The sequence below is a fragment of the Triturus cristatus genome, chromosome 2_2 (genome assembly GCF_964204655.1).
Source record: "Triturus cristatus chromosome 2_2, aTriCri1.1, whole genome shotgun sequence".
NCBI lineage: Eukaryota > Metazoa > Chordata > Amphibia > Caudata > Salamandridae > Triturus > Triturus cristatus.
Window position 1 is genome coordinate 816,571,631 of NC_140582.1, and position 18,839 is coordinate 816,590,469.

Consider the following 18,839-nt stretch of genomic DNA (forward strand, 5'->3'; position numbering starts at 1 on the left):
TTTTGGGGACCAGTACTTATTTTCTGCATAAGACATTTACTGAGGGATAAACACACAAAGCGAACAGACAGAGGAAGAAAAAGACTGAAAAACCCTAGCAAATGGAGAAAGCAGAAAGTGAGATAAAGGGGAGGGTATGCATGGCAATAGATTAAAGAGGCATGAGGTGAATTGAACACTACACAGCTTTGATATTTGGTGCACTGGCATTTAGATACACCAGTCGTAGGCTTCTGAGCAGAGCTTTGCGCACTGGCACAGATACAAATTAAGCACTGAATGAGTTGAAATGAGTAGTAATTGAACAACTGAATAGCAGTATAAAAAAGCCCGAAAGAGTTGTATTCGATAAGAACAACGATGGATCTATTGGGTTTCAACCCACCAAGATGGTTTGAATGATAATTCCCTTGGGGCGGTATTTACAACAACTTCTGAACTTTAGATGGGCTCTCAGTAATAATGTAGGGCAGCTATGATTAATACCATCACCTTGTTCCATCATAGTAATGCTTAGCACAATAGGGAAGTACACCCAGTCAGTAATACTAATTTGGCCCAAAGGTAATATTCCACTACTCCATTTATCATGTAAAAAAATTATACATAATGAGTAACAAGTGCATAGATTTTTTACATTCATGTTATTACAAGGTTCGCACTCAACAAAGCACCAACGTTTAGTCCTTTTCTAAACATAACTATGAAAATTACCCCAAGGACGTCGGTCCCGAGACTGACAGTCACTCAGTGACAGTACAAGCTACAGTGCGTTCCATTGGGTACCGTAATCGCTTAGCGTAATGAAGAGGTAATTTATTTTTGTGGTTCAAACTTTGAACTGGATAATTCAGTAACAAATACCAAAAATACAAAATACAATATGAAACACGCCTATTTCATGATGAAAATAGTCGATGAATGCAAAACACATCAGTTTTATGAATTCAAAATTATGTTTTTTTGATTGATAGGTATAGTTACCTTCATGTATGACTGTCACAAGAGACATAACTTTAGTGGGGGAAAAAGGTGACAAAGTGCAACAGTGTTTTGTATACAGTACAATACAACAGATAGACAAAATACAAATAACTGCCCTTTTCCTCAAATGGTTGAACATCCACCACCAGCAACATTAATTCAATTTTGGGATGGCTTGACCTAGGGCATATCAAGATATCATCAACGTTTTGACCCTCAGTGTATGTGCTAATGAGTACACATCACGTCAGGTCTTCCTCAGGACTGGTGAAAGTAACTGGGACAGGCAAGCAATAATAAGCTCACAGGACCTCTTCCACACAAGCATAGAGTCCAAACTGAGACGTCAATCAAGAAAAAGTGTCTTGTTAATTCACCCAATGAATGAATGATTCATTGGAATAGCAACTTTAATCCTCCAATATAAAATCGGCATCTGGGCAAAGTCCCAGTCCACTTGTATTTATCACTAGATTCAAGTTCGTTTGGTGCAAGATTGTTTTGATGTACTTAGGCAGCCTTACAGTCCTCCACAATGAAAACATTGTTTCAGTCATAGGGCAAAATCCTGGCCCGCTTTACGTGTGATAAATTCACCAGAATCTAATTACAAAGGATCTCCTTGCAATGAATGCGAAAACTTTGTGACGTGACTGCAGTCACAATATAGTTTTCCCTATGTTAAACTAACTTTGCACGTTGAATGTCTCATTTTCCTTTGCACATGTTAATATATAAACACATTTTGCTTCTGTGCCACACACTTTCACACAGAACCTGCATATGTTTTTGCGTTCTGTTCTTTTCCTGGGATTTAGTCAGAACACCATAGACATGGTCCCTTGTCATACTTTTTGGCCAGGCACTAGCACCTAGACTTAAGACAAGAATGCAGCTGTTGTTTATGCACACACATGTCCTATCATATAGATGATAACTCACACTGAATATAGGATGGATATGTTCTAAGGAAAAAAAATCCAAAGAAGGAAAGGAAAGGCAAAGAGGAAGAGAGGTGGGGGCACATCAATGTTGTGGACAAAAACCCTCACTCACCCGAGGGCGACATGCTTCATCATTGGGTTCCTCCAGCACATGGGGACCGCAAGGTACCCCAAATGGGCTATAATTTCCCCGAGAGGGAAGGAGCGGGAGTGTGAGGCACGTAGTATTATCAATACCTCAATGGGGCAATGAGGGGCAGAGTGCAAAAATGAGAAAATGTGAAGTGGTGTGTTAACAACTATCTCCGTAGGGGCAACAACTTTATTCTTCCATCCTACGGAATAGATAAAAACAGGTGGTGTACGGTTGGAAACAAATACCCTATTGGTTGGTCAACATGTTTCTGCCTTGGTGACAATGTAGTTCTAGGCATTCGTCAGGACCAGTATATAGCAGCCATTCTGCTTACATAATTGTGTAAAGTGATAAAAAAAAGGTAAAATGATACTTAGGCAACAATTCTTGACACTCAATCGCGGTATCAGTCAATACGATTGGTCAGAAGGCATTGTAAAAATAATACAACATTTTAGAATTAAAATAAAATTATAATATCACTAAAGTGCACCTTCACCTTTCATTCCAACATGCCTGGTATGGCATAAAAAATCTTACCCAAGATCAAAGTTTTGATTTCAACTCAACCTTCTACAGAGTCTCTCTCCGTTGCAGTTCCTCTAGTAGGAATTAAAAGTCAGTATTAATTGAAACAATGTGGTATGGCCATATAGAGAAAAGACCAACATCAAAACTATTGTGTTAGCATCTATGAAAGTGGATGTCACTACAATAGCCATCGGCAAAGTGTGACCCAACATAGCGTTAAGTAGTGTACTTGGGTTAAAAACAGTTGTTCCATATAATATCATGTATATCCGAGGGACAATAGTAACAAAAACGCTAGATGCGATGTAAATGGAGCAGGTCATGCGTCAAAGAAGAGAATGTTAGAGAGTACATTCCGGTTAAAGACAAAGCCTGTTCATGTAAGTGAAACTAAGTCATATACATACGCTAAATGCTGAGTGCCTGCTGTCAGAACACTAAACGCCTGATGTAAAAAAACTAAATACATCCGTGTCCCTATCATAATCACTAGAGGCAACCGCTTACCTCGGATATCGCTACGGCATTCACGGTGGATTCTGGCGGGAGTGCCGATCGGCTCATCTATTCACGTATATGTATTCGTACTCGGAAGCATTAGCGTAAGGAAATGACGCATAGTCGTTACGTAAACGCAATGACGATCACCCATTCAGTCGCCATGGTGATTAGGAACACAACAATGCTGACTGCAAAGATGTCCGAACGAACGGACTTGCTATCAACATTAGACACAAGGCCAAAGAGCCGACTGAAACAAAAACGTAACTACCAATATGTGTATAATAAAGTCCAAACTTCAACGAGGCACAAAGCTCCAAATTGTATCAAAATTGAAAATATTACTAAAATTGAAGCCAAAATGAGCCCAAATGGTGTAATTAGTCTTCTAGTAGTAATTAATTGCGTCTACTATGTTTCAATGTCCCTAACTGTCAGGAATATCTAGCAAAGGGGGTAAGACTACCTCACAAAATGGGGGTATGATTCAAAAAGAATAAGAGTAACTAAAAAGAGTACAGCATTAGTTGATATGTAGAAGGTGCTCCTTTAGTATCTAGTAGTGTAACACAAATAATGGGTTGGAATGACATGAAAAGAGGCTTGCAGCCGATTGCCATAATGTATGTCTATCTATCCATCCCTCAAAGAGTGCACCATGCTATATCATCATTCAGGCCTGTCTGGTGGCTTGCCCAATCTGAACATCCACTGTTGTTCTCTGTAGAACAGGACTGTATCAAGGGGACCGTGTTTTTGTGATAATGGGGTTTATCAAGGACTACCCATCTGAAGTCTTCTTCTGTGTGTCCAGCGTCAAGAAAATGACGGGTAAGTTTTGTGTTAGTTTTCTTACGTTTGATAGAGCTTTTGTGTTCTATCATCCTGTTTTTAACGTTCCGGGTAGTCATCCCTACGTATTTCAAATTACAGGGACATTGGATCAAATAGATTACTGCTTCTAAATTACAGTTAGTGTGGTTTGTAAGTATCCACTGTGTTTTGAGTCCCAACTCAAGTTGTCTTGTTCCTGTAGTGAGATGGCACACCACACATGAACCACAGGGGAAGTGACCTTGGACAGGTTACTCTGTCTAAATAGTCTGTATGTTATCCGTGGTGTGGTTGGAACTAGGTCTTGAGTGCTCCAAAATATTACCAAGATTCCTACTGCATTTGAATGCAAAGAGAGGTCTCTCACACACCTTCTTGTCTTTATTCAGAATATGCCAGTTGGAATTGATAGCTTTTTTTATTGTAGTACTCAGGTGATTATAAGTGCTAACGCACACCAGACGATTAGATGGAGTCTTGTCATAGGTCTCTAACAATTCTTGCCGGTTTTTATTACGGGCCCTCTTGTTAGCCTTCCGTACCAAGTGAGGAGGATATTGTCATATCAAAAGATTATCACTAAGAAGAGTAACATACTGAGTTCAGTGCAATTCCTTCTCAACCGCAGAAATTGCCCCACAGGGAGGTTATCCCGGAGGGCCCTGGGGTGGAAACTCTTATACTTTAACATATCATTTCGAGACATAGGCTTCTGATACAATTCAGTATAGATCTGACCTTCTTTCGGATATAGTCTGAGATCAAGAAAGGGAAGTGACTCATTACTACATTCACAGGTGAATTTCAAATGGGTGTTAAGAGAATTGAGCCAAATAGAAAATTCAAGGAGGGAAGTTCAGTCACCTTTCCAGATGACCAAAATATCATCAATATACCGCTTCCACAGCAACAATTAACTGTGGAAGGGATTGATCGCTGGATAGATGTGGGTTTCCTCAAACCAGTGCATGTAGAGATTAGTCATACTGGGGGCACAGGTACTGCCCATAGAAGTGCCCGTCACTTGCCAGTATAGTTGGTCCTCTAAAGAGAAAAAATTCTCTTGCATGGCTAAATTTGTACAATCCATCACAAAAGATGTCTGGGTCTGATCACTACGAGGATTATCTACCAATAGAAGTTCAATAGTACGTAGAGTGTCCTCTTGAGGAATATTTGTATACAGTGCCTCAACATCAAATGAGGCCAAAAGATGTAAGGCCGGATCGAACTCAATTGTTGTAAGAAAGGACAAAACATGTTTGGTGTCCTGAAGATATGATGGCATTTGGGCCACCAGTGGTCGGAGGAACCAATCTACAAATTGCGACAATGGTTCTAATATAGAACCAAAGCCAGAGACAATCAGGCGACCAGGAGGGGGCCTCTGCGTTTTGTGTATCCTGGGCAAGATGTAAAATGCCGGAATCTTGGGATGCTTCGGTGTTAAAAATTCTGCTTCATTTTTTGGTGATCCACCCAGCTGTGGCGGCCTCCTTCACCAGTCTACAAATAGTACTTTGGAGACGTGGTGTAGAATCACACATGATGGGCTTGTAATATCATGTAGATGAGCACATGAGCGCAAAACAGATTCATGGAGCACTGCACATCTGCTGAGATGTAGTGTCCATCTGTGTATGCTGAGGTATGGGGTTTGCCAGTGATCTTTGATATATAATCATTTAGCTTCATTAGGGAGGGCGGTTTAGATTACTCTGTCATATAAAATGACAGGACTTTTCATGATAAATGGATTATTAACCATTTGTTTTCTAATTGTGGCACGTATACTAAATTTAAAGAGCATGATGGTTGAAATAAATATTCTAAACTGCCTTTATGTCTCCTGGTTATTTTATTGTGGACAAGTACGAGTGAGAGAGCGAAAGGGTGTGTCCTCTTACAGCGATCCCTGAGAGGGTTGTGTACTGGTGGTGCCAATTTACTTATTTCTCTGGTAAGGTTAGGAGGGCAAGTGAGCCACTATAGCTAGTTGGACTTGGACCGATAAGTACTGAGGTGGTATGGTGACTCAGTCCCTACATACGGATGCCCTATGGTACTAAGCATAGTTCTGTTCTAAGAGCAGAATCCCTGCAACACTCATTTCCCTATTACAAGCGAGTTGTGATGTCTCTAGTCACCTGACATCTCTAGTCATTTGTAATAAAGAAATGACACAGCAGCTCAACTATAATATGGAATTACTGATGATTACATGCATGTCAATGCCTCCTGCCTGAGCCAGCAGCACAAGGGAAATGCAAGCCACAGAGCAATTACAGCTGCAGTTTAAACAAGGAAAAGGAGAACTGGCTTTTCGTTCTTATGATCTGTTTTTCTAAAAGGAGCAGTCTTCATTATTATGGTATATTTCTGGCAACAAGTTTATTTTGTCACACAAATATAGGTAATTACAAGAAAGATCCAATCTGTTTGCATATTTCTGCATATTCTGAGCTAACAGATTTTTTATCTGATTTACAATTAATCGATTCAAACATTTGTTTGGAACATATTAGTAACTGCTTTTTGGTGTGTTTAATTTCGCACTCTGGATACCCTTTAATCTTTTTTTCTGCAGCCTTACTCTATCTTGCAAATTGAAGACGAAGACGGCAAGAATTTAAGTGGTTTGTGAGAAGGGTGATGGTGTGACATTTGTAAGGAATATAATTGTGTTAAAAGAATTGTTGCAAGTCACCTCAGACTACCATCACCTTATAAAGAAACTCAGCCTTCGGCCTCGTCCCGCCATATAGTCATGACACTCTTTGGTGACTTGTAACTTTTTAATGCATGGGAGGTACTTTATACCATAAGTTGTTACATTTTTAGTGATCTGTAATAAGGAACTGATGTAACTGCTCAACTGTAATAAGTTACTAAAGTCAAGGTGTGACATCATAATGCATCCTGCCAGCAGCCAAGGTGAAAAGCAGTTCAGGGGGCAGTTGCCGCTTAAACGAGGAAAAGAGAACTGGCTTTTCTTTCTCAATATTTCTTATTCTAAATTGAAAAGTGATCAGCAGAAAGGAGACATTATGGCAACACGTTTTCACATAGGTTACTACAGGAAAGAAAGAATGTCTGTTCACATAACTACTCATTCGGAGTTCCAGGCCTTTCTTAATGTGATTTACATTAAACTGATTCCAGTGTTTTTGAAGGAAATTAATACTTGTTGGTGTGTTAACATTTCATACTAAAGATTCTGCTTTTGTTATCCTTTTCTGCAATCCTAATAGTTAAAGGATTTATGTTTTTCTGTGTGAAGCGTGTTGGTATGACCTTGTATTAAGACAAACAAAATACCTTCTGCTTTTCATTAAAAGGACATTGCAAATCACCTTAGAGTTCCATGACCTATATATAGGAACTCCTCGGTGAGTTGCAATATCCCTGTACTGTACTTTTTCCCCAAATACAACACGAGCTGCAACTTTCTTCCTGTGGTTCAATTCTAGTGCAAGTGGCAATTGCCTGCATATGCCTTTGATGAACGTGAGAAAAGTCCCAGAGAAGCAGTTATACTAGTGGGCCTGTAGATCAGCGACTGTTTTATTTTCCGTTAGCATACTTTCTTTCGTTCCAGCAGCTTAAATTATAGAATTATTTTTTTAACTTGTTTAGGAAGTTGAAAAACAGTGTCGCTGTGGAAAACATACGAAACGCATGCCATGTCATAAGCCTTATCAGTGTGAATCAAAATGCCCGAAGACTCGTGACTGCCAGCGACACCAGTGCAAGAGAAAGGTAAGTGTATACATATGTGCTATTAAGGGTGCATTGAGAACAACCTTTTTAACCATCACAGCAATGTATTTTCCTACATGGTTTTCTGTATGAACTGATCGGCTTAACAACAGACTTTACAATACTAAGCAAATTTCAGTTTTCTGTAACAATGTAGTAAAAAAGTGTTGCACACAATGTCCCCTCAGTATGTGTATATGTACAGGAACAGGTTGCTGGGGTCTTTTTGCAACATTTGTGAACAGGGATCGAGATTGTTCTTGATATACGCAAATAGGGATCGAGATTGTTCTTGATATACGCAAACAGGGATCAAGATTGTTTTGTAAATATCTTATGTGATGTTCCTCAACAAGATGAGTTTTCAGCTCCTTTCTGAGGTGAAGGAGCGAAGGATTGATCAAAGGCCCTTATCATAATAAGTGTTGTGTTCTAAGTATCTTGGAGTTTGTTGACATCTAAGGGCCATATTATATATATGGCACATTTTCCTTGATTGCGCCGGGTGCACCTTTTAAAAACTGCGCTAACGCAATAAAGTTAAATGCACGGTATAAAATGAAGCAGCGCGAACAATGAAAATGACATCATCATATTTTCTTATGGTCTGGTGTCTCTATCGAGGACAGTTTTTACTATGGTTAGGTGGCTGCAAACTTACCCTCTCTTTAGATGGAAGAGATATTGGTAAAATAGCTGTCTGATACTGAAAACTAGTATAATTTACTGTACATGTTTGGATTTCTGAAACACATTTTTTTTTAATTCAGTCCCTTTTTTAAAGTTATTTTAGAAAAGAATTCCCAAGGCTGTTCACGTTTATGTGAGTTATAGACACACATAGTGCACACCATAACTCACACCCCCCATGTTTTGCTTGCAGAAGATAGACTACTTTTGTTTTCACCTGCCTTCAGCAAATGGATCTACTAAGCATGTCTGAGCAAAGCTATGGCATAAGCAATGTTTTGCATTGCTTACTAGGACTGTCAAATTTCTTGACTGTGGACTTTTGTGTGGATTTCTGTTTTAAAAAAAAAAAAATAGTATTCTGCATTCACCTGACATGCTTGTGTTGAGGATTTCTATCAAACTTGTAATCTTACTGTGTCAAATTCATTGTTTTTCTGTTTTGTGTTCTAATTTTTCAAGAATTGCAGAGCACTCGCCGGGTGGAGGGGGGGCGTAGGGCAAGGGGAGGGGGAGACCTTGCATAGTGCCTCCTCATGTCTGTTGACTTTTTTACATGGTGCCAAATAAGTGATTTTCAGGATCACACAAAAATAAATCTCCTATATCATTCAGTTACGTCTTGAAAAATTCAGAAGCAATTGACATATTTTGCATACGTGAAAGAATTTGCAATTATCAGGCAATATATGCATACATGTTAACTCTTTCAAGCTTATATAGATCAGAAGAGTCGGAGAGGTAAGTCCAAAACACCTCCTTACTGATGTATACACGTGAACACACAAGAGTACGTCAGCTCATAGCCAGGGGTTACCTCCTTGCAGGACATCTATCCCTTTACATATATATTTCTTTGAAATGAGAAGACACCTCACACACCATTCACAATGGGATGCTTCATCGTAGGTGCCTTCTCACTCGAGTAGGTAGTATAGTGTAGGTAGATACCACTCTGGTGGGCCTTACCTCTAGTTGGACGCTTGTAATAACCCTTTTGTGCTCACACCAATTTGTTTTGTAATTCTAATTTCTCAACAAGCATTAGCAAAGCAATGAAGTCTTGCTTTGATAAGGCGAGCGCATAGCTATTGGTTTTTGTTAATGTTTGTATGCATTGTTAAAAAAAAAAGTAAAAGAAAAAAAACTAAATATTTTAGGATAATCAAATACCTATTTTAAGGTGTCTCTAAACTGAATATGGAATTTAATATTTTCAATCTCTGTAAATGGCTTGGTTTATTTTTCAAATTCCACTCACAGAATTCAAAATGCCGATTGCATTTGACCCTGTTAAAAAATTACGCAGAGGTTTAGTTGCAGACGCTTAAAAGAACATAACATCTGAAGTGTGAGAATTTAAAGGAATATGCCTGTCCTTTACTTTTCACATGACTAGTTAGAAAATATGTACCAGCAATTTGGTGCTTTTCAGCAGCCCAATAAGCATATTTATAGTAGGAAGAGACATTTTTCCAGTTTCTTGTCTTCCTCAGACAGAGTCTGATGGGTGCAGCAGCCCAACTCTTCCCCTATCGTCATACATTCTGCCTTTGTGTGTTGCTCTGGGCCTTCATGCAATTTGTGAAAAGGCAGAATGAGAAACCTCTTCTGTCTAGTCAAACCTGGCAAAGCAATACCTGTTGCTGTGCTTTCATGGGTGAGCAGGAGGGGTTTGGAGCAGCATGGAGAGTGCAGAGGGCAGCAATGTGAGGAGGGAATCAGTGCATGGGAGTAGAGCAAGAAAATATATGCACTCCCATGGAGTCCTCAAAGAAAAGATAACCATCCAGCCAAAAGGATGGTAAGTAAGCTAATCTCCAGGGGAGGGGCAAACACAAGAAGAGGAAAGAAAGCCATCAAATAAGTAGCAAACAAATGAGCTTGAAAAGAAAGACAACAAATGATGCAAAGTTTTACATAATTCCATTCAGTGGTTGGTGCTGTGAGCAACATTTCCTAAAGTCAATTAATCAATCAGGGAATTGTAAGCACGCTACTCACCCGTGAGGTTCTCAAGGCGCTGAGGGGGGTCCGCAGATCTGTTTAGCCGAAGAGCCAGGTCTTGAGGGTCTTTCTGAAGGTCTTTCTGAAGGTGTTCAGGGAGGGGGCGTATCTGTCGGTAGCTCTTTCCAGGTCTTGGCTGCAATTTGAGAGAAGGATTTTCTGCCTGCTCTGGCTCTGTGGATGCACAGGGTTTCGGTTTCAGCCAGTACGAGGTTGGAAGATCGGAGGTTTCTTTTGGGTATGTGGAAGTTGATTCTGTCGTTGAGGTATTTGGTTCCGTTGTTGTGTATGCATATGTGGGCGTGAGTGAGTATTTTGGAAGTGACTCTTTTCTCCACTGGGAGCCAGTGGAGACTTCGTAGGTGTTGACTGATGTGTTCGTGTCGGGGGATGCCGAGGACGAGTCTGGCGGCGGTGTTCTGTATTGTCTGGAGTTTGCGGAGTAGGGACTTGTTGATGCCGGCGTAGAGTGCGTTTCCATAGTCCAGTCTGCTGGTGATGAGTGCGTGGGTAACAGTTTCCTTGACTCAGGGGGATCCACTTGAAGGTCTTGCGGAGTATGTGGAGGGTGTTGAAGCAGCTGGAGGTGACGGCGTTGACCTGTTGGTTCATGGTGAGTGATGAGTCGAGTACGATGCCAAGGTTCTTGGCGTGGTCTGAGGGGGTAGGTGGGCTTGCCAGGGTGGTCGGCCACCAGGTGCTGTCCCACGCAGAAGGGGTGGTACCGAGGTCGAGGACTTCTGTCTTCTCGGCGTTGAGCTTCAGGCATCTGTTGATCATCCAGACTGCGACGTCTTGCATTCTTTCTGGAAGTTGAATTTGTCAGTGGTGGGGTCTTTGGTGAGGGTGAGGATAAGCTGGATGTTGTCGGCGTAGGATGCGATGTTGAGGCCGTGTTGTCGGACGATGGCTGCGAGGGGGGCCATGTAGATGTTGAAGCGGGTGGGGCTCAGGGATCAACCCTGTGGGACTCCTCCAGTGATTTTCGTGGGGTCGGAGAGAAAGGGTGGAAGTCTGATCCTTTGGCTTCTTCCGGTGAGGAATGATCGGATCCAGTCCAGGGCTGTTCCTTGTTTGCCTGCGTCGTGTAGTCTGGCGACTATTGTGCGGTGGGAGAAGGTGTCGAAGGCCGCTGATGGGTCGAGTAGGAAGAGGGCTGCGGAGTGGCCTTGGTCCAGGAGGGTGCGCATGTCATCTGCGGCGGCGAGTAGGGTGGTCTCTGTGCTGTGGTTGCTTCGGAATCCGAATTGGGACGTGTCGAGGACGGCGTTCTCTTCAATGAATCGTGTCAGTTTCCTGTTGACTGTTTTCTCTGCAACTTTGGCTGCGAAGGGGAGGAGCGAGATAAGCCGATAGTTCTTGAGGTCGGTGGGGTCAGCTGTGGGCTTCTTAAGCAGAGGACTGACTTCTGCGCGCTTCCAGTTGTCTGGGAAGGTGCCTGTTTTGAAGGTGGTGTTAATGGTGCGTTGTAGTTCGGGTGCGATGGCAGCCGCGGCTCTTTGATAGATGTGAGGGGGGCAGGGGTCGATGGGGGGCCCCCGAGTGGATGCTTTTCATGGTTGAGGCGGTGTCTTCGGCCGTGATCGGTGTCCAGTTGGAGATGGTGGGCTGGCTGGTGTTTCTGGTGGGCGGGGGGTCATCTGTGGCACCTGGTGGATGGTCGATGAAGTTGTCGTAGACTAGAGGTTTTTGATCTTGAGGTGGAAATAGGTTCCAAGCTTGTCACAGAGGTCTTGCTATGGGTTGATGTCTGTGGCTTCGCTGCGTGGGTTGGTGAATTCTTGAATGACACTGAAAAGTTCCTTGGAGTTTTTGGAGTTGGCCAGGATTTTGTTGTGGATGAAGTTCCTCTTGGTGGCTCTGGTCTGGTTGTGGTAGTCCGTCATGGCGTCCTTGTAGGTGGTGTTGTTTTTCGGTTATCTTCGCGTTTCTCCAGTTCTTCTCCAGGTGTCTGCAGGTGCATCTGGCTTCTTGGAGAGGGCGGTCAACCCGGGGCCGTTGTTTGTCAGGGTTGCGTAGTGGGGCAGGCTCGTCTGTGCAGTCGGAGATCCAGGTGTGGAGTTCTCTGGCTGCGTCGTTGCGTTGGGTGCCCAGGTGTGGTTGTCTTGGGTGAGGGTGGAGTTAAGTTGCTCGTCGGTAACCTTGCTCCAGTTCATGGTGGGCGTGGGGCTGGTTTGGGTGCCTTGGGTTTGTTGAATGCGAAGTGTACGCCGTGGTGGTCGGTCCATGGCGGCTGCTTTTTGTGGCTGATTTGGATGCTGTTTCCTGCCGCAAATATGGGGTCGAGGGTGTGTGGGTTGTGGGTCAGTGTGTTGACGAGTTGTCTAAGTCTGATGCTGGCAAGGTTGTCAGGAAGGATAGTGGAGTTGGGGTCTTGGGGTTGTCGAGGTGGAAGTTCAGGTCTCCAATGAGTATCTAGTTTGTTGAGGCGATGGCGTGAGGTGCAATGAAGTCGGTGATGATGGTGGCGAAGGGTGTTCGGGGGCCGGGGGGTCTGTAGACGAGGGTTCCTTGGAGTGTGGCTTTGGGGTGGTCTGGGTCTGCAAGTGCAGGTGTTCGGCGGAGGGGAAGGTTTCGCTGGAGTTGGTGAGGCGGAGGGTGCTTTTGTGGGCAATGGCGAGGCCCCCTCCTGGGTGGTTTGGGCGGTCTTTCCTCTGGATCTTCTTTCCGTCTGGGATGGCTGTGCTGATGTCGGGGGCAAAGGATGTGTTGGTCCAGGTCTCTGTGAAGAAGGCGATGTCGGGCGAGAGAGAGTCGAGTAGGTTCCAGATTTCAATGGCGTGTCTGTGTATGGAGCGTTCATTGAGGAGGATGCATTTTAGGGTGTCGCCAGTGCTGGCGTCGGCGGTGTTGGAGGCCGGGGTGGCGGTGAGGGTCTGGTGGCAGGAGAACTGGCCATGGGTCGTGTTCGGCGAGGCCTGTTGGCATTCTCTAAGTCTTCCAGGGTTGAGTGCGAGGAGGGTGGTGGTGTCGTAGCGATGGGTAGTGGGAGGTCCAGGGTCGCGGACGGGCGCAGACGGGCTTGCCTTTGGCAAACCTTCAGCGCGCCAGCGGCGCGACCGCACAGCGGCTGCCATTAAATAGGGGAGGTGGGAGGGAGGAGAGGCTGGGAGGCGGGAGCGGGGGAATTCCAGGGGGCAATTCTGGGGGGAGGGGCTGCAGGGGCAGCAGCGGCAAAAGGCAAAATCAACAGGCAGGCACGAGAAAATAAAAACAGTGGTGGAATTAGAGCAAGACATAAATGGGCACAATAACAGTGGCACAACAGGGAAAAATTAAGAAAAAAAACGTCTGAGAAAGGTTACGGTGGTTGCAGGCAGTCTGGTCCCAGTTAGAGCGGACAGCAGCTTCGAATCTCCCAAGGAGGAAGTCGGGGTCTGGAGGCAAGAGACGGCACAGCAGAGCTGCGGGGAGAGAGTTGACCTAGACCGAGGGTCTGAGGTCTATGTAAGTGGAACTACATTTGTTTTGACCTCATCCTCCTTTCTTTCCACTTCACAGAACTATAGACAATTTGGCCTTAAACTTCAATATATTATCGTCTGGCAATAAGGATTTAACCATAAAAGAATATATATATATATATATATATATATATATAGACATATTCTGCTGACAACATCCAATGGGAAAAAAAAACATATATATGTTTAACACTTTGTACAAACCACGCGCTGTCTGGAAACCACTTTGAATCGGAAAAGTACGGCGACCAATGCCACGCTGGAAGCCCCGAGTTTTCATCAACCATCTCTCACATCGAGTATACCCTATGGAGAATCTGCAATGAGGAAGAGGAATGGGAAAAGTATAGCGCAAGAACAATAAAAAGATTCAAGGATAGAAAGTACAGCGTAAACACAGTACAAAAATGTTGGAACAGAGCAAACTCAAGAACAAGAAAAGAATGTCTAAGCCCATCAGGCATTAAAGAGTCAACCACTGAGGAACCCATAAGACTCATTATGGACTTCAGCCAAGAGTCAAAAGAAATAGCTGGTATGATAAAGAAGAATTGGAAAATCTTGCAGCTAGATGGAACTATTGGCGAAAAAATGGGTCCTCATCCAATAATAACATACCCGAGAGCAAAGAATTTGAAAGACCAATTGGTGCATAGCCACTTTAAAGCCAAGAAACAAAAAGAGAAATGGCTAAAAACAAAGGGTTTCATCAAATGCTATAATTGCAAAGTATGCGACATTGCGAAACAAGTAACGGAAGTCACAATGGCAAATAATAAAACTTGGCAAATCAGAGATCTGATATCGTGTAAAAGACAATACACGGTGTACGTAATTGAGTGCCCGTGTATGTTAAAGTATGTGGGCAGCACCATTTGTGATCGAAAGAAACGCATACTGGAGCATGTACGAGCCACGAAGAACAGAGATAGAAACAACGCAGTGACCAAACATATGGAGACTCATCACAATGCCAATTGGAAATCTTTGAAATTCTACGAAATTGAAACTGTACCGGTCAATGCATGTGGCGGAAACCGGGAGAGGATTTTGCGACAAAAAAAGTCCCGGCAAATTCTGAACTGTAGAATCATGACACCCTTTGGTTTGAATCAGTCGGAGGGATTGTATATACATCTATAACAACAAAACTTGCTTCCCATATTGGCATACAGGAACAAATCATACTCAAGGAAATGGTCATCAGTATAGTAGGAGTAGAACACAGACTGGATAGTAGGAAAGCACAAGCTGTGAGATGCTGAAAAAAAGCATGCCCACTGGAGGGCTAACAAAGACATAAAATAAGAAAATGACTCTTGCATAATAGAAGCCGTTATGAAATCATTAGTGAAATCCTCAATGTGGAGTACACTGCGCATAAAGAAAAACGCAAAAAAAGAAAACGATATAAATAAATGTGATTTGACACAAAACCTCTTTGAAGATAGACAAATAGGTTAATTGCAATATATTGATGACCAAATTAGAACTTTAATAATACAATATTTGTAGCAAAATTTATGAACAGCTATCAGAAAAATGAGGATTCCTGTATGCATTTTAATTTTAACACTTTAGTTGTGAATTACAGAACTACATCTCCCAGAATTAATGGGGTAGTCCTAGAAACAAACAGGAAATTATGTCAAAGTGTTTCCTTGAAGACAGCCTTTTAAAATGAAATTAATCATGTGACTAAATAACCGTGACCAAGGTATATGATACCGAAACGCGTTGGTTGATCTGCATTGGCTGTAAAAGAATAAATTAAGATTTAAAAGAGACGCTGCTGGAGTGCGACCTTTACTTCCACATCAGAGGTTTTTGTGCATGAATTCCGGTTTGGTTCAACTGCGTTGGCTACGCACCTTTCAAGAAGCGCCTGGTATCCGGGAAAAGTGAACCGCTTTTGTTTTGAGAATATATATATATATATTACTGCAGGCAACTATAACTCACGCGACCGCAATCCTCTGCTGATGACGTCAGATATTACATCACTGATGACATATGTGTCTTTCTGAAAAATAAATATTTGGAATATATGTATAGCTAAAGATTAATGGAAGAAGACATGGGTAAATAAGTGTCTAAATACAGTATTAGCATCAGCAGAGGATTACGGTCGCGTGAGTTATAGTTGCCTGCAGTAACTATAACGGGGGAATTTCATTGGTTTTTTATGAGTGAAATGTCCAGCTAACTATAACATGTGTGAAGCCTATGGTTTTTTAAGTGAATTTGCAAGGTTTTTTAAATGCTAATTCCTAACTATAACGTGTGTGAAACCTATGGTTTTTTCAGTGAATATATATATATATATATATATATATATATATATATATATATATATATATATATATATATTTTTTTTTTTAAACCCCGTTCAACTGCTTTTCCCTTGGAAAACTACCTCATTCAACTCCAGCCGTCTCCTGACTCCTATTGCTCCTTCACTTCAAAATGATTAGAGTATGGATTTTGGGTCACAACTATATCCATTGGGCGACAGCGGCTGCAAAAAAGAGAGTTATTGGCAAGGACTTGGGTTTACCAAGTGTGCATATTACTCGGTTTGACCTGAGTGGGTTAAAGTTTCATCAGTTGCTGCCTTTGGTTAAATCCATTGTGGATTCCCATGCTCCTCTCTTCATGATTGTGCACTGTGGTGGCAATGACCTAGGCACATTGACTGGGGTAGGGCTGAAAATCCTAATGAAAGAAACCTTAGCTGAACTGATGTCACTTTTCCCTCACACTGTCTTGGTTTACTCTAATATATAGTAAATAAACAACAAAAGAGAGCATTACACACGAAAAAAGAAGTAAATCACTAAGTTATTAAAAGAACCCTCACTCGCCAACCTAGTTGGTGACATGCTTCATCATTGTGTTCCCACCAGAGAGGCCAAATCCCCCTCTGGTGTGCTACTACGCCTGTTTACAGCGGAGCTGGTTCAAAGTGAAGTGTAAGTGCAAAAAGTGTGTGCAATGTGGTGATTTAACAGAATGCCATGCCAAGACTTTATTAGTGGAAAACTTGGTATTCGATTAGGACGTGTAAAGGATAAATAACTGAATCTACCAGATATGTCCTAAAGTGAATGTGAGAATAAAAATAATCAACATTTATCTGCCACTGTTTGCTTTTTTAGCAGGGCATTCGTCAGGATCAAAAAAAGAAAGTATCTCCACGGCGGTATGCGCACCCTAAGGCGCACACTAACCTGTGGTGGATGATGAACCTAGTGTACTTCTAGAATAACCATCTCTAGAACCTATTTTCAGTTTTCGCGGTGAGGCCGGAGTTCGCGAGGATGTTGGTCATCGTGATCCCCGCTGTTACGTTGCAATGGCAAAAGCAGAAATTCAATAGCCACCACCACATTAAAAATGAGAACTATATAATTAATTCTAACCATCACAGTACATAACTCACTATATAAATAACTCTATAAAAACATTTATCACAGTCTTAATATTTGTTTAAATCCATTTGGAGGTTCGGGATGAAATCACTGGGGGCCACGGGGTTTGGTATTTACCGAGTCTCATGTGTGGGACAGCAATATAAAGTATTTAGGACGGTCTGGCATCCTGAGGCCGATTGGAGGGCTTTAAATAATTTGCCAACCACATTAATTATGGAGCACCCATTTGGGGAACAATCAAATTTGACACACACTACAAGGTCCTGCTGCCTATGCGAACCACTCATTGGAGTAGCCCATTGCAGGGCGTGTAATTCTGTATAATTGGGGGTTTTTCAGAACAAGCGTGAACTGGATTGTCGAGCCTCTGAAGAAAGAGCAGCATGCTTGGAAACACGTAAGGCTATTATCGACATGAGAGCTGTAAATGGAATTGGAATGCAGGTTGCAGTCTTTACCTATTAAAAGGCTTTCTGCTCATTGCTGTCCGAGCGCGTCCTTGCCTGAGGGGCAACTTTGAGCATTGATTTACACGTGGCAGCCGTGCCGTGAAGGACTGCACCACCCTGCAATCACTGGGGGCCACTGAAGTCAAGCTATCCTTGCTGATGAGGGCTGAAAGACCGAAACCGTTCCTAGGATGCTTTTTTCCAGTCTAGGGAGGACCTGGCCGGGCAGTTTGGGCTGGTCTGTTCCCATTGGGCGCAGGGTCAAGACTGATTTGCATATGGCTGGGTCCAAACTGGAATGGCATGGTGAGCAAAAAAACAATGGTTTTAGGCCCAGATCTCTGAGGTGAATGTATGACATTGTTCTGCATTCTGTCCATCAATTTTTGATGAGAGCTTTGACAGCACCCGCCAAGTCAGAGCAAACACGAATTCCGCTCACAGCAAGTGAGAGCTGTGAAATCGCTCCTGCCTGCTGGAAGCTGAGTTTTCATCTGTTTCCCTGCCTCCTGTCATGCGAGCAGGGAAACAGATGAAATGGTTGTTCTCATGCACAGGAAGCTGCATGTTTAGCAGCTCTATGTCTGTTAGAACAATGCCAGCTCCCACAGGAGGCGGGAAGCCGGCTGGGACCACATGGCCCTTGAGGCTCCCTTGTGGTCCCCATGCAGCACTCTGGGTGCCCTGGGGGGCACCCCGGGGACATGCCCGGGACCCAAGGGATGGGGTCCCCGGGGCTGATATCGACCTGGGGAGAGGGACAGGTGCTCCCCTTTGAGTTAAGGTCACGCCACGGGAAATTGGGTCCCTAAGTCCATATGTGGCCAGGAAGGAGTGACCATATGCCCCGCTTCCACTTTAAAGAATCTATTTGGCCCCGGGGAGGTGGTGGTCCCCGGGGGAGTCTGCACAGCCTCCCTGTTGGACTTGGCCCATTTTGCAGGGCCATCCCTAAACTGTTTGCTTTTCTCCTAACCTTTTTTCTGACATGGTGTTGGTGATTTTAGGACTCTGGGCACTTTAGCACTGCTGTCCAGTGTGTAAAGTGTGTGTGCTCTCTGTGTTAAATATGGTAAGGATTGGTATACACCTGTTTGGCCTATTTA

General features: G+C 43.0%; 1 protein-coding gene across 1 annotated transcript in view; it reads left to right on the forward strand.

Moving 5' to 3' along the window:
- The window catches only part of NFXL1 (nuclear transcription factor, X-box binding like 1), a 716,350-nt gene that overhangs the window by 195,235 nt on the left and 502,276 nt on the right, over positions 1-18,839 (forward strand). The window contains exon 11 of the mRNA XM_085642145.1: positions 7,567-7,689. Within this exon, the coding sequence (XP_085498271.1) occupies positions 7,567-7,689 (123 nt within the window). The remainder of the gene's footprint in view (positions 1-7,566; positions 7,690-18,839) is intronic.